Consider the following 14,814-nt stretch of genomic DNA (forward strand, 5'->3'; position numbering starts at 1 on the left):
TCTTTATTTTTCATTTGGAATTTGGAAATGAAAGTCAGTTCTGTGTCACGTTTCAGACAAATGCCCGGACAATTTTAGCAACTTAACAGAAGTGTTCCTTTGATTCACAGGAAAAAGAAGTAGCCCAGTAACTGAGTTGGGAACCTAATTATAAGTATAGCCGTTCAATTTTATTTAAAAAAAAAAATCTGTTTTACTAAATGTGCCTGGGGGGGCACACTCATCCGTAGACAATTGTGAATTATCCATTTTATTTAGGATCATTTAGGGCAAAATTTGCATCTTAACATGACTTTCTTCAACGACGTGGCATAGAACCCAGCCCTTAATAGCACCACCAATATTTGTGGAATGAGGAATTCCTTCTGGCTGGCTGACCTCGCTGACAGTTGGTGGATTTACATGGGGCATAACTTAATTTAAATATGAACCAGTGGAAGTTCCAGTTCTCTTGATAAGCAAACACAAAATACTAAAATGCTTGACAACGCCCAATGATGGTAGTTGAGCTGCCATTCTGGATAAATTACCACCGCCACCCCCACCCCCACCATCACCCTACGACTCCCTGCCCACTCACACTTCACTCACCCAGCCCACTCACACTTAACTTTTTCCACTCGCCTTTCTTCTTCTGCGCATGAAAATCTAAGTATCTGATAGTCCGTCTTTGGAAAAACACTGTTAAGGTCTACCCCACCGCGTTCTTCCCAGCCCCGCAGAAGGCCAAGCTGCTGGCAGATTGCTGCCTTTGAGAATTAACCCTGGCTTTCCTTACCACCCCGCAGGTGAGCTCATCAACCTTGCCATGTACTGTGAGAGGATAAGGAGGAAATTCTGGCCTGAGTGGCACCATGATGATGACAACACCATCTATGAGTCCGAGGAGAGCAGCGAAGGGAGCAAAACCCACACGCCCCTGCTGGATTTCAGCTTTTACTCAAGGACAGAGACCTTTGAAGATGAGGGAGCAGAGAACAGTTTTTCCAGAACCCCAGACACGGATTTCACCGGACACTCGCTCTTTGATTCTGACGTGGACATGGAGGACTACACAGACCACGAACAGTGCAAGTGACGTTCAGCCTTGCTGACCCTCTTCTGCCGGAGCGGCCACTCCCTGGGGTTGGTCCGATTTCCCAGGTGGAAATCCATCTGAGCTGGGAGGAGATCTTCGTGCTCGACACAGTTCTCACGAGCTAACTGGACGATAGCAGCCTTATTTCTTTTTGTACAAACGAGACACAGAACCATTCGGATGGCTCCATTTAAAACAAACAGGCAAAAAGGAAAAAAAAGAAAAAAAAGCATGGTTCCTGAAATCCATTTTTGTTTTCATTAGAAAACTAACACTGTGTGGCAGAGCAGGGGCAAGAGCAGATTGTCTGCGGATTGTGTCTATATAGATCGTCTTCATCCCGAGGGCTTATTTGTGAGACGGATTCTCGAACGTCCTTCACCCACCGGGGTTCCAAGTAATGAGAGAAATCATCGGGGGAAATGTCCAGGAGACAAATATCCTATGGTGGCTGCTTGTATTTTATGTGTGTATATTGTATGTTGAGATAATTCAAATAAAAATCCATAGATATTCAGTGAACACCTACTATGTGCAAAGCACTGTGCTAGGTGCTAATCAGTATAAGATTTATTCTCAGTCCTGCCAGTGACTAGCTGTGTGATTTCGGGCGAGTCCCTTAATTCTTGTGTGCCTCATTTCCCCCACCTGTAAGGTGGGGATAACGATACTCTCCACCTACCTACCTCACAGGGGTGTTGTGAGGATTCATGTGGTAGCACCTCTTGGAAGAGGTGTGACATAAACACAACATTTTATTCTTTATTGTGCTTCCTGCGTATGAACATTTGAGGGCAGAGGAATTCCATATCCAGCCAACAGCAGCCACAGTCACTCGCCAAAGCCGAGCAGACGAAAACACACGCAAAGGCGCAGTTAGGATTCTGTCACCATTCTTCTTTGTGATCTTGCCTGAATGGAAATCTTTTACTGAAAGACCGTTGAAAATGCTTTCACAGAGCATCGACAGCTACACACAGTCTTCAGTTCTGTGTATTTGCAGACGTCTTTCTTCCGTTGCCTGACCGCACGCTGGAATGTTGTCCTTTGTAGACTCCCGAGTGTTAAGTTGCCTGTGTTTGATTTATTTGAAGGGAATAAAGCTCAGGAATATGATGGGTTTCGTAGAGGTGAAGGGGAAAGGATCTGACTGATTTTTCTAAGCAGATGCTTGCCAACGTGTAATGTCTTTTTGAAAACAAATCTTGCAAGACATATCGAAAAGATGAAGTCTGAAGAGGATCACGTGACAGGTATCAAAGCACTTTGTGCAGTGTAGACTCTATGCAGTTTTACTAATGCAACTTTTCTGGCGTTCTCAGCCATTGCCCCGTGAGAGGAAGGCAATGCTGGGGACAAATCTTAATGTTTCTTAAGGATCTCCCGTAGCTGCCCTGTGCTCCCTCTCTGTCCCTGTAGAGCACATGGACCCTTGGGGTTACTGTATTTACTAAAGCGCTCTATCTCTGAAGACATCCTTTTTGTTGACTTAGAACATTTTCCAGTGAAATATGGGGTGAAGATGCTGGGGTGACGGCCATGGATTTGGGCTAGGAGAGTCGGTGTTATGATTTACAACCGCAAGCAGAGCTGCTTTGCTTCTGATCTCAACGGACTCACTGGGTAATGGTTATTCATGGTAGGGCCAAAGAGGCATTTTTCAAAAGAGACAGCAATTTCTGCTGAGAAGTTCGTGTATTTGCTTGAAAAAGACTCTCTTTGAATATGGCTTTTGCAAAACAATCCTAAAATGCTGCGGATTCACAAAGAGGTAAAGGGGGAGAATTGCTGAGGCTGTTTACCATTGGAGCCACAGTGTAGGACCTGTGTAACTGGGGACAGATGCTGAGATACCTTCAGTTAGAGATTCTCATTCCACAGGAAACTCAGTCGTTAGTTTCTTATTAAAAGCATTCATCTTTGAGAGGACCGTTTGGTGCCTAATGAAAATGTGGGGGAGAAGATATGAATGGATGAGCGTGTTGTATCTCCAGCGACACTTGGGAGGACTCTTCACCTCGCCTGTCTCTAACACGTGTGTTCCAAGGTCAGCTGGTGGTAGTTCTGTGTGACTAGGGAAACTTCTGGCTTGCAAATGTGAATGTCATAACCAGCTAGGCTGTGGACCCGGCCACACAAAGACCGAGTTGACCTATCCCCATCCATAGCTGGAAAAAGTTGTGTTTGCAATCTTGCCTGCAATTTATTCTCACTGTATAGCACAAAGGGTGTTGTGTCCTCGCGTCAAGAATGATTTAAGTTATGGCTGTGCAGAGTCACATATCGTTTTACTGTGCATTGCTTGCAGGGCAAGTACATAGAGAGCCAGTGTTCATCGTGAAGTTGTAAAATAAGTCATTCTTTCCAGGTGCCTCTCACAGAGGCTTAAATGGACATTACCACTTGGAGTCTTGGGCACTAGCCTGCCAGCTCATGACTGGGCACTCAACATTCCGAAGGTGTAACTTGATTTGGAACCCTGGAATATACCCAGGTTTTACCTTCCCAATGTGGGTTATGGAAACAAAATGACCAAGACAAAATCACTGTCGGGTGGATGACCTAGGTAGTCTTTATTGGAAGGGCTTTAATTTTACCTGGTTTGTTCCTAAGTTCCCCAGATTTGAAGTGTTCTCCAATATGGTGAACAGGTGCTACTTAAAAGAAAATATAACAAGAAATTAGGGGACATTTTGGTCATCTGGCTTACTTATTCAAGTTGTGTTTCTTTTTTTCCTGGAAAGTGACTTAAGGAGGTGTGATCTTTAATGTTAACAGATGTTTTTTGGTTGGACAGAAGCCCCACTAGCTGTCCGGTTTTTTTGTTTGTGTGTTTGTTTTATTTTTTACCTCTCAGTGTAAAAATAAATTCTGCCCCTCTATCCACTTCCCTTTGCCCCTCGTCCCCACTCATCAGGATTAAGGAGCAGCAGCAGTGTGATTTAATCTGCCTATGTCAGCTAGGCAGAGGTAAGCTATATTGTCAGAGTTGACCATTTTGTTGTTGTGACATAATGAATTGTGAACAGTGATGCTGTTGTTGAGGCCATGAGCTAGCTACCTTGGTGACTGACCACAGACCCAAGAACTTGAATCATAGCTGTAGTCTGGCTCTCCAGTGAGCCCGGCCTGTGTATACTGTGGCATTAGGTATTAGGATACGTTTGCTTGAAATAGTAAGAGTTCAAGGAAGGGAAGAGCTAGGAATTTTAGCTTCATGGGTCTTGCCTAGGTTATTTAAGAGAAAACATAAGATCATAAGAATGTATATAGCTGGGTAATGGATTAGTTGTAGAAAGCCCCTTACAAGAGAGCCTCTGAGGTTCGTATTGGCTCCATATCACATGCATATTCATTTGTAGGCAAGACCTGAACTGAAGTCTTTCACCTTGCCTTAGATGGTTCTTGCCGTTACGTTACTTTGACTTTGTTTCTTTTTAAAACCCACATTCCCTGAGAAATCAGTCCATGTGTCCATCAGCACATCCCCAGCCTCTCTCAAAGAGTGCTTGGAATCTTCCACTCTTGCTCTCCATGTCTGTTCAGCCCAGTCCAGACCAATTCAAGAATTTACTCTGTGCAAGGCACTGCTAGACTCTGAATGATACCAAGTCACCAAGACTCCATATTCTTTGTTTTTTATCTTTTAAAGAATCTATGCCATATTATCACTCCTTGCGTATTTACTGAGCACCTATCCTGTTCCTGGCCCTGAGATCCACAGGAGATCTAGAGGGTGAACAGAACAGACATGGCACCCTGATTTTAGGGCATCCGCTTTTGCCCAGACTAATGCAATGGCTTCTTCTAAATGCTTGGTCACTTCCCTGATCCATTCCACCCTACACCATTAATTTTTAAAAGAATTTCTGGCCCTGATGGGGTGCCATATTGCCTCAGGATGAGGGTCACTCTCTGGGCCCTGGTATTCTCAGCTCTTCCTTCTTCATCTTGTTTCCTGGGACGTCTCCCAGGGCTTCTCCATATGAGCCATCCAGTGCATCCTGGTTGGTCTCCTTGCCATTGCCTAAACATGCCTCATGTCCCCACTCTGCTTCTGCTTCTGCTAGCCTCCCTCCTGAAAGCCCTGCCCTTCCTGTCCACTGGCCCAACTCATGCCCACCTCCCAAGGCCCAACTTCATCAGTTCTGCAAGAAGACTTCCCAGCTCATTATAATCTCCCCTTCCTCTAGAAACACAGCACACATCGTTGGCTTCCCTGCTGGCTGCATGGGAAAGGTATGCCTAGAAAGCAGGCCACCACACACTAGAAAGTAGTGCTTTTAAACTGTTTGCATCAGGGATTCCTTTGATAATCTAATGAAAGTCCTATACCTTATTACCAGAAAAATACATATATGCAAATATACAAAATTTTACATGTAACTTCGGATTTAGAGACCTGAAGTCATCCATGGATTCTTTAGGGGGCTCATGGACCCCAGTGGAAGAAGCCTTCTAAAGAGTCTTTAAAAGCTACTGTTGTTAGTGTTCATTCTTTCTTGCCTTTGACATATGCAGAGAGAAGAAAATTGGTATGGGATGTGCATGCAAAAGCAATCTCTGTTATTATCCGTGTTGGGTGTGTGTTGAGTGACAGGGAAGGAAGGAAGAAGAGCTGTCTTACGTTAACTGAGAGAATATCTTTGTTTTGACAGGCTTGGCATTTTGAAACTGACAAGGTTTTATTGTTATTGTTCTTGGTTATCTGTTAACCATCCAAAAAGTTGGTTTATCAAAATTAATTCAGGGCCAGGTAAGCTTCATTTCAGGCCTCAAACCCACCACTTCTGCAGGAGTAGGCTTTGGCCTAGGGTTATTAAGGTAGGAGAGAAGAGGCTGGATTTTTCCTTACAGGAAAAAGATCGGCACAGTCAAGTTTTCCTGTATTCATCATTCATTAATTCATTTGTAGGATAACTGTTGAGTGTATTTTCAATAAAAGGATGGTGCCTTTGTTGATAGGTAACTACTCAGGTTCTTCTTTGTCGTCGTCGTCTTCTTCTTCTTCTTTTTGTTTTTTTACAGGGTGAAGTTATTTTTATTGCTCCTGACTATGATCCAGGATCCTTTGTTCTCCTTTATGTGCAGTGCTGTTTAAGTTGAACAAGAACCAGTGAAAATACATTCGATGACAAATACTTCCAAGTCTGAATGCTGAACTCTGGCAACACATCTTTAATAGGTCCAGCCATCAATTAATGTGTGATTGTGGAGTGCTTGACCTTTTTTCAATTGCTTCCAGTGGTGAAACTGGGTGAAGTTTGAAAGGATCCCCTTGGTAGGTGGGGCAGGAGGTCCCTCTTTCCCAGAGTTCTTTTGCTAGTACCAGGAGTAAATGTCAACAGATGATGAATATTTTCTTCATTTGAATTCCTTACCAGAAACTTGAGTTTTTAGTCCCTGAATTTAAAGGATATCCTAAAGACATTTAAAGTTCCAGGGGCGCCTGGGTGGCTCAGTCGGTTAAGCGTCCAATGTCAGCTCAGGTCATGATTTCGCTGTTCCTGAGTTCAAGCCCTGGGTCAGGCTCTGTGCTGACTGCTCAGAGCCTGGAGCCTGCTTTGGAGTCTGTGTCTCCCTCACTCTATGCCCCTCCCCTGCTTACTCTCTGTCTCTCAAAAATAAACATTAAAAAAAAAAAAGATATTTACAGTTCCTTAATGTTTAGGATAAGATAACTGGAATGGATAACTTACTGCCTTGCTCCTTAGAGATGGTTACAGAGGAAACTAAAAAACCGCTTAAAGGAAAGTGACTCAGCTCTTTTGGGGCTGACAATGGGACCTCCTTAACCATGCTGGCTCCTGCCAAGGCAGGGAACCTGTCCCCACAGCAACGCTCTCTGAAGTTTCTGTTGTTGGCTAGATTATGACAAAGTGGTGATGTTCAAATTTCAAGAAGATTATGCCCCAAATTGTAAAACGTGTAGATAGATAAAGGGTCCCATCACAGTAATAAAGTAACTTATGAATGTGGTCTAGCCAGCACCCACACTCCTGATCATTTTAGTGGAAGAAACAAGTTAGAGTAAAAGATTGATACAGTACTTTGGTGTTCTGTACACAATTAAATAATGTCATCAATGAACGTGATGGCCTTCATGAAGTTTAAAAAATTCTGGTTGTCCCTAATTACAACTTTATATTTTGAAACAATCCACTAATTGTAGAGCAATATATATTTATGATACTGGTTAATTTTATAAAAAGTAGTATTGCTACATATGACCATTCACCTCCCTCCCTCCCCATAGCAAGCAATTTTTTTTTTTTTTTTTTTTTTTTTTTACTTTATGACTCTGGAATAGAATAACTTTCATTTATCAATAATATTTAAACCTTTGGTCTTTCTTTAGTATTTTATACACCTACCTATGTCTTTGAAACCAATAGGAGTCAGCTGCTGAATTGCCATGTTAATTAGCTGTGACTGAACAGGTAGCAGAGGGAGTACAGTTGTTGAGTGGAGGGCTAGGAAAGAGAACTGCTTTGGATATTTACCATCCCCCTCCTCTTAAAAAACAAAACAAACCCCAAACAACAATCTGTGGACTTTTCCCTTTAACAGTTGTTCAGAATTGAAAGTGTTCTGTCATATTTGCTTCTGTCTCTCCACAAGAGATCGCATTTGGCTTATTCAAACACAAACCATGTCCAGATGATTGTATTTTTACCTTAAACAAATTGTATCTGAATTCTTTTGCAGCAATAAGATTAAAAACAGTATCAAATTTTCAAGGAATCTCTGCTTCAGTAGGGGCGACATGTTTGTGTTACTCCTGTCAAAATGATTACCTCATGTGATCAGTCTCATGGGATCATGCTTATTGTAAACATGTGTTTTCCCCAGGAATGTGCATCATGCAGCGTGTCTCACGACTCAAACGGTAATGATGGCTGGGAAGAGGAGGGTCTGAATCCTTCATTTGGCGATGCTAAGATTTCACTGAGCGGGAGGAGAGAAGGAAAGGGTGACAAAGGTGGCCTCTTCAGGCAGCACGTGGTACGGCTGTGTTGGAGACGTGTCAGGCACCTCGCAAGTTGTCTAAGGGGTGGCGTCAGTAACATAATACAAAATCCAGGTTTACAAATCAAAAACAAATGCAATTTGTAGGGAAGGATTGTTTGTGGATGTATGAAAGACCGGTGCAGGAAGCACTGAAATAATGTTGATCTTTGTCTTAATTTATATGCTCAAGTGCTGGGATTGTGCCATCTGAAGCCAAGCCTGGGAAATGGGAGAGCAGCTGACAGTGATGGCCTCTGCTCAGTTCCTTTGATTCTGGAACTTCCTTCTATTCTCTCAAAAGGGTTCGTGGCATATGGTTTCCATCTCATGAATATAAAATGTACAAAGTAACATATATTTGTTTTATAGATGCCCTTTAAGTGGAGACACCCCAAATCATTCGTATTTAGGTAGTGGTCTCCAAACCTTTGTGCTCATTCACCTCATCAGTAAAACTTTCTGAGCATGCCCTTTAGCATATTTATTTATAAACACACACACACACACACACACACACACACACACACAGAGTGCTCATACTGTAGTACTGATATGTACATTAAAAACCATGGCAAACATAGACATTTTCAAAGGCTGCTGTTCTGGACTCAGTAGAGTTTAGGGAATGGGGCAAGGAGTACTTACAGGCAGCACCTAGAAAGCTGCAACTGATTAAAGAATGTGTATGTAACATTTGTGGCAAAGTGGATGTAAAATAGGCATGGGCGCATGATTTTAGGTCAACGAATGTATGTATGTATGTATGTATGTATGTATGTATGTATGTAAGTATTTTTACTTAAAATGGGCATTTGGGGTTGGGGAAGAGAATGGTGAATAAATAGATGTCCCCTTTACAAGAGCTATTTTAATTCTGTTTTTGGGACCACATGATCTAGAATGTTTTGAAAATTTCTGAAAGATTTCACAGTACATGGACTTAAGCAAAATAAGAAAAGATAGGAGGGGAAAAAGCAAATAATGCAAATACGGGATGCATTGCTTCAGAATTTCAATACCAATCTGCAAAGCATGTTTTGATAATTCCTGGTAACCAACATCTCACTGATTATAAATCTCTCTCTGTTTGTTTATAATCCAATGTCACCAAATGTGTGGAAGGTGCACAGATTTATTTTCAGAGATCTGAGATGGGAAGGACCAATGATGGTATAATTTGAACCCACATTTCAGCTGCTTGGGGGCTGATGGATGGACACTGCCCGGAAGCATTTACCTGCACCACCTGTTTTGCAAACACAATGAATAGCATCTTGCTGAACAAGGGCCTCAATGTCGAGGTGGCATTCCAGTGTTTATTTCTGGACCTATGAGTTACTTTAGCACAGTTATTGTTAGTAGTTTATAAAGCCATATTTAAACTTGTATACTTGATTGTAAGATAGATTTGAATTGTGCACTATGTTGATTACTGTATATAAATGTGGAGATTCTGTACATTTGGTCTTCATGCTGTATGTATTTGATGTGTAAATGATAACTAATGGTTATGAAATAGCTTGCTGTGAATGTCTTTATTCCAATTTGCTTCTCTCTTTGCAGATTTGAATGTTTTAACTTTACACTCATGAGGAAAATCTGAAATCTTTGCATCGAACATACTGTTAAGTGGTAGTCTCTTAGATGATCGGGAAGATATTTTTCTTGTAAGGTTTTTGTATAATTAAAGCAGAGGTAATTAATTTTTTAGGCATATGATTTTCAGATAGAAATTCAACGGAATGTTTCTTAAGTAGAAAACAGGTCTTTGAATATGCTCTCCTACCCTCTCCTGCCTTTTAGTTCTTGCCCAGTGTGCCCCTCGGAGCTTTTGGGGAGTGATACCCACTAGTAGAGAGAAGAAAAGGGGGAGGGGAGCAGGACACACTCTAACACCTTTGCTGTGGGTATGAGGCCTGATGATAGAGCAACTTCCCCTTCTGTTAATAGTGTCTAAATTAGTTTTTGTACCTCTCCAGTGAAGTAATTGTGATGTCTGTTTTGTAGATGAGGAAAGAGGCTTGGGGGGTAAATTAGGGTACAGTGGCTAAGACATGCTCAAGTCATTGATTTGCAGTGAGGTTTTAGAAATACAAATCTTACTTCCTAGTGTTCTGTCCATATGTGCCTGGCGATGAACCATGAAAGACAGCTGGATCTAAAGGCATGTCAGGATTGATGGAGACATTTAGGGTGTTTGAAATCCTATCTAGAAATTTGAGCAACTATTATCCAAATATTAGCTTCTTAGCATTTAGGGCAGATTGCAATAAGGTAACATCTAAAATCCCAAACTTCCCAAACCATGGGACTATCTATTAAGTGGAAGATGAGAGAACCCCCTAGTCCCACATTCTAGAGGTAACAGTTTGGCTTTCAGACCCCCATTCTCTCTTGACTAATAAATCCCAACCATTCAGCATTGCTTATTAACATAGACCCTTATTACATAGGCCCATAATTGAAAATGCTTTGAGACAATGTGTATCCACTTCAACTTAAATGAGCTCCGGACCCTTCTAGAACTTGTATGGGGGTTTTGGACTCAAGCCTGGTGTCTGTCCCACTAGGGAAGCTTGCTCTCCTTGCTTTCAGAGGCATCAGAAGGAAGGGGGGTGTTTGCCTTTCCAACATGCTGTGCTCTCAGAAGTGTTAAGAGAAGTATCTTGTTGCCAGTTGTCCTGAATATTCCATGACTTGATTTTTCATATTTTTGTCCTCCTTTCCTTTTAGAGGAGAGGCAGAGCAGTTGGTGTCCTGGCTCTCTCAGGGGCCGCCTGTTTTGTTTGCACAGGATGCCACTGTCAGCACCCATTAAACACTTCCCAGCTGGGCTCGTTCCCATTAGCAACAGACTTTTCTTTTGAAACCTACCAAGGTTAAAGTCGCTTATGCTGTGGATGAAAGCAAACTCTGGAAAACGAAGGGAAGAGAACCAGTGTCCTCCCTCACAGTGTGGCTGCCTTGTGTGTCCAAGAGGTACCTGGTCTGTTTTCATGGTGGTGCACTCATTGTGAAGGCTTAGGGGTCCTCTCCAGTTGAGGGCCTGTTAGAGTTGAAGGTTCACCTTACCCAGGATGGGCAGACACCCTAAGTGACTCATGCTCAACATGTATCCAGGTCAACCCTGATTGAAACAGCGTCACAGGGAGCCTCGAAAGGGAGGAGGAGAGTTGAGGGAAGGGCTGTGGGTGGCAGGGAGCAGCCCCGGACCCCTTCCCCAGCCCTACTGTATCCACACGTTTATTGTGTGCTGCTGCTTCCTTCTCCACCCTCACAGATCTCCCTCCAACTAGCTGGTGCATTTAAAGGCAAATGGTGGAAATCTTAGGGCTGCTCAGGGATGTCAAATAGTCCAGATTCACCAGTGGTACAAGTGTAAGATGGGAGGTAAGTGGGGAGGCAGCCTGGGCCACACTGTGTGGAAGTCATCCCTATAAGGGTGAGGAGGTTTTCTGAGCAGGGGACTCACACGAGGAGAGGATATTTAATTCAGGTTTATCTGATGACAACCTGGACACAGGACACCTCAGAGAGGAGGCCGCAACAGAGCAGCTGGGCAATCTCAGTGGTTCCCAGAGAAGTCAGAAGTGGGGCAGGGGGCGCAGGGGGAGTGGGGAGGGGGAGATGCCAGCCACAGAGCACAAGGACATGCCGAGTCTTGGATGCAGGGAAGGAGAGGGCCAAGGTAATGAGGTCTTGCTGGGAGCTGGGGGCTGCCAGGTGTAGGAAAAGTGGAAAAGGGACACCGGTCTGGAGAAAAGCTGTGTTTGATTTTAGCCTCGCTGAATGTGAGGAACCAGTAGGGGGTGCAGGGCTGGAACTTGTGAAGGGGGTAAAAGTGGAAGCAAATGGGCTGGAGAGAGAGAGAGTAAAAATCTTTAGCACCTGGGGCGCCTGGGCGGCTCAGTCAGTTAAGTGTTGGACTCTTGATTTGGGCTTAGGTCATGATCTCGCGGTTTGTGAATTTGAGCCCCGCCTTGGGCTTTGAGCTGACAGCATGAAGCCTGCTTGGGATTCTCTCTCCCCCTCTCCCTCCGCCCCTCTCCTGCTGTGTGCTCTGTTTCTCTCTCAAAATAAGTAAGTAACTTGAAACAAAAGTCTTTAGCACCCTGCATTTGTATGTTCCACTGTCTTTAGGGTTAGTCTCTCAGTAACTCCTTGACCATGTCCCCTGGTGTCCTTGTATATAAGATGAGGGGTCTTGCAGTTTGATCTTCAAGCCCCTCCTTGCTCAAACCTCCTTTCATTGTTCCCGATGGCTGAATACCACTTAATACCAATAAACACCGATTCCACCTCCTGCTTTGTTGATTCTCATAGTGTTGGAAAGAGGAATTTAGTGAGCAAATCAGCCAGCAATAGCTGACATTTACAGATCACTTACTATGTGCCAAGCACTGTGTTCTTGGCAACCTATGTGCAGCAACTCATTTAACCTTCACAGCAGCCCGGTGAGATAGGTACTGTCACTGTCACCACTGCCGCCATCATAATGACCGCCACCATCACTACCATCATTGTCACCACCACCTTCCTCCTCAGCATCACCATCATCACCATCTGTAGTTTATAGATGAGGAACTGAAGCAAAGAGGGGTTTAAGTAACTTAACCCCGGATCTCTGCCAAGTGAACAGCGGAGCTGGGGTTCAAGTGCATGGTCTGTGTTTAAGAGCCTGGCTGTGACACTGCTGTGCCCCGCTAGCTCTACACCATTCTAGCATTTGCACCCCCAGACCACACAACCTCTCGAGTACAAGGCTGTGAAGATGCAGGGTGCTTGTGTTGAACCAGAAATGGCTTGACTTAACTCACTTCTCCCGAATCATTCCCAGCCAGCCCTGCGGGGTTTGCCTTCTTACAGAACACACACAGACCCTGTCATCAGGTCCCTGATCCATGTTCAGACAGACTTTGGTTCTCTGTGGGGAGCTGTCTGGTTTCCCTGGTCAAGTCGCTTTGCTTCTGGTGGTCACGGCCATTGGCCCCACACACCTCGTTCACCTTGACTCCTCACGGAGGGGATTCCTGGGCGAATGACTGAAAAAGGCAGGATTCTTAGGGTGTCTACTGCCAGCTGCCCAGAGGAGCTCACCGCGCACATTGTTCTCCACTGCCTATAAGCAGATGCTGCACACGTCTCCACCTCTCACCCCAGACCTTGCTCCTCATTCTCCAGACCCATGTACACATATGCCCGTGGGACGCTGCCTGTGGGTGTCTCCACGTGTCCAGATGTGAGCTGTCAACTCTCTCCCAGTCTACCATTTCTCAGTGTTTCCAAGCCACCGAATGTCTAAGCAAGACCCCTGTAGTCACCCAGTCCTGTGGCTTCTGCTTCCTGAAAACAGTTTAAATGCATCTCCTTCCTCAGCTCGGCCTGAACTTCCGGGGCTGCGGCCTCCCACTAGGTTCCTTCCTTCTGGTCTGCTTCCCCCGTACCCATTCTCCACCTTGCTGCCAGGCGAGTCGAGAATTTGGGCGTCATCCTTGTGCAGGGGCCGTGCTAGTCTTCTCTGTATCCTTCCAATTTTAGTACGTGTGCCGCCGAAGCCAACGCCGTCAAGCTACTCAAAAAGGGAAACTGTCCGTGTTGCTTCTGTAGCGTTCAGGACGAAGTACGGGCACAAATGGCTCTCCGTGACCTGGAACCCGCCTCCCTCACCCGCCATATTTCCCGCCGCTGCCCTTCCCATCTTCACACACCAAACTCCAGATCTACCAAGATATGAAATTGCCACTTTGTTTTACCTGTCATTCCACCACTGAAGGAATGATGCTGTGTCAAAAAAAATTTTTACTGGCATCTTTTGTCTCTTTACACTGATAATAAATGGTTGACTGTAGTTGATTTTTTTCTGTTTTCTCTGCTGAGTGCTTCCTTTTGCCAGACTTTCCCCAAGGAGAGACAGCCAAGGAGAAAGGTGTTCTCTTTCATCTGACGTGGTGGGGGATAGAATGATAAATCAGACACTGACGCTACCCTCAGCGGTAGGTGAGACATGAACACATAAAAACTCTGGTAAAAGATAAATGCTGATAAATACCCCAAGAGAGGGACAAATAAGATGGCTTGGACCCTGTGGTGGGGAGAGTCCTTCCGGCCCAGGAATGCAAGAGATGGGGCCCACTGTGCCTCTCTCCACTGTTCCCCTGCTCTCGCAGTCCTGAAGGTAACGCACTTTTCCAAGTCATGACACTTCCCGAGGGGCCCTCTTCCCAGCACAGAAAGGAGGAAACAGTGTGTTTCTTTGGCTAACAAGGCTTTCAGGAATCTGGAGGTTTAAAAATGGTGGTCCACAGACCATGTGATCTGAGTTGTAATAGGCGTAAGGAGCACCAGTACGGCTGGATCCTCATCTTTCTGAGACAAACCCCACTGTCAAGGACCCTCTCTCCACCATTAGCATCTCAGACAGGTAGATGACATTAGTGCTGAAGGGGTAAAGGAGGCAAAGAGGTGTCTTTAAAGAGTTAAAGTGGACGTGGAACACATCTGTGGCAGGGAAGGACAGGGCATTACACCAGCTGCTCGGAGGCAGGTGGTGTGGGCTGACTGGGTGGATGTGCCCTATGTCTTAGCATCAGCTAGATCAACCCCTTCTCCTTAAAAGCAGCTTTTGCAAGTCACTGTCCCGAAGCTTTTCCTATGAGTGCATATTAGCTTTGGGACACTCTTAGGACGGAGCACCGCCCACAAACGCTTGCGGTTGCATCCTTAGC

General features: G+C 44.5%; 1 protein-coding gene and 1 pseudogene across 1 annotated transcript in view; one reads left to right on the plus strand and one right to left on the minus strand.

Moving 5' to 3' along the window:
- Positions 1-1,595, plus strand: part of FAXC (failed axon connections homolog, metaxin like GST domain containing) — a 70,708-nt gene extending 69,113 nt beyond the window's left edge. Inside the window, exon 6 of the mRNA XM_047102852.1 lies at positions 789-1,595. Within this exon, the coding sequence (XP_046958808.1) occupies positions 789-1,078 (290 nt within the window). The 3' untranslated portion in view covers positions 1,079-1,595. The remainder of the gene's footprint in view (positions 1-788) is intronic.
- An 11,965-nt stretch (positions 1,596-13,560) lies between these two features.
- LOC124529485 (uncharacterized) lies at positions 13,561-13,649 on the minus strand (annotated as a pseudogene).
- Between the last annotated feature and the right edge of the window lie 1,165 nt (positions 13,650-14,814).

Source organism: Lynx rufus, unplaced genomic scaffold, assembly GCF_022079265.1.
Source record: "Lynx rufus isolate CCGP_SWC_20201006 ecotype Redwood Valley unplaced genomic scaffold, mLynRuf1.p SCAF_6, whole genome shotgun sequence".
Taxonomy (NCBI): Eukaryota; Metazoa; Chordata; class Mammalia; order Carnivora; family Felidae; genus Lynx; species Lynx rufus.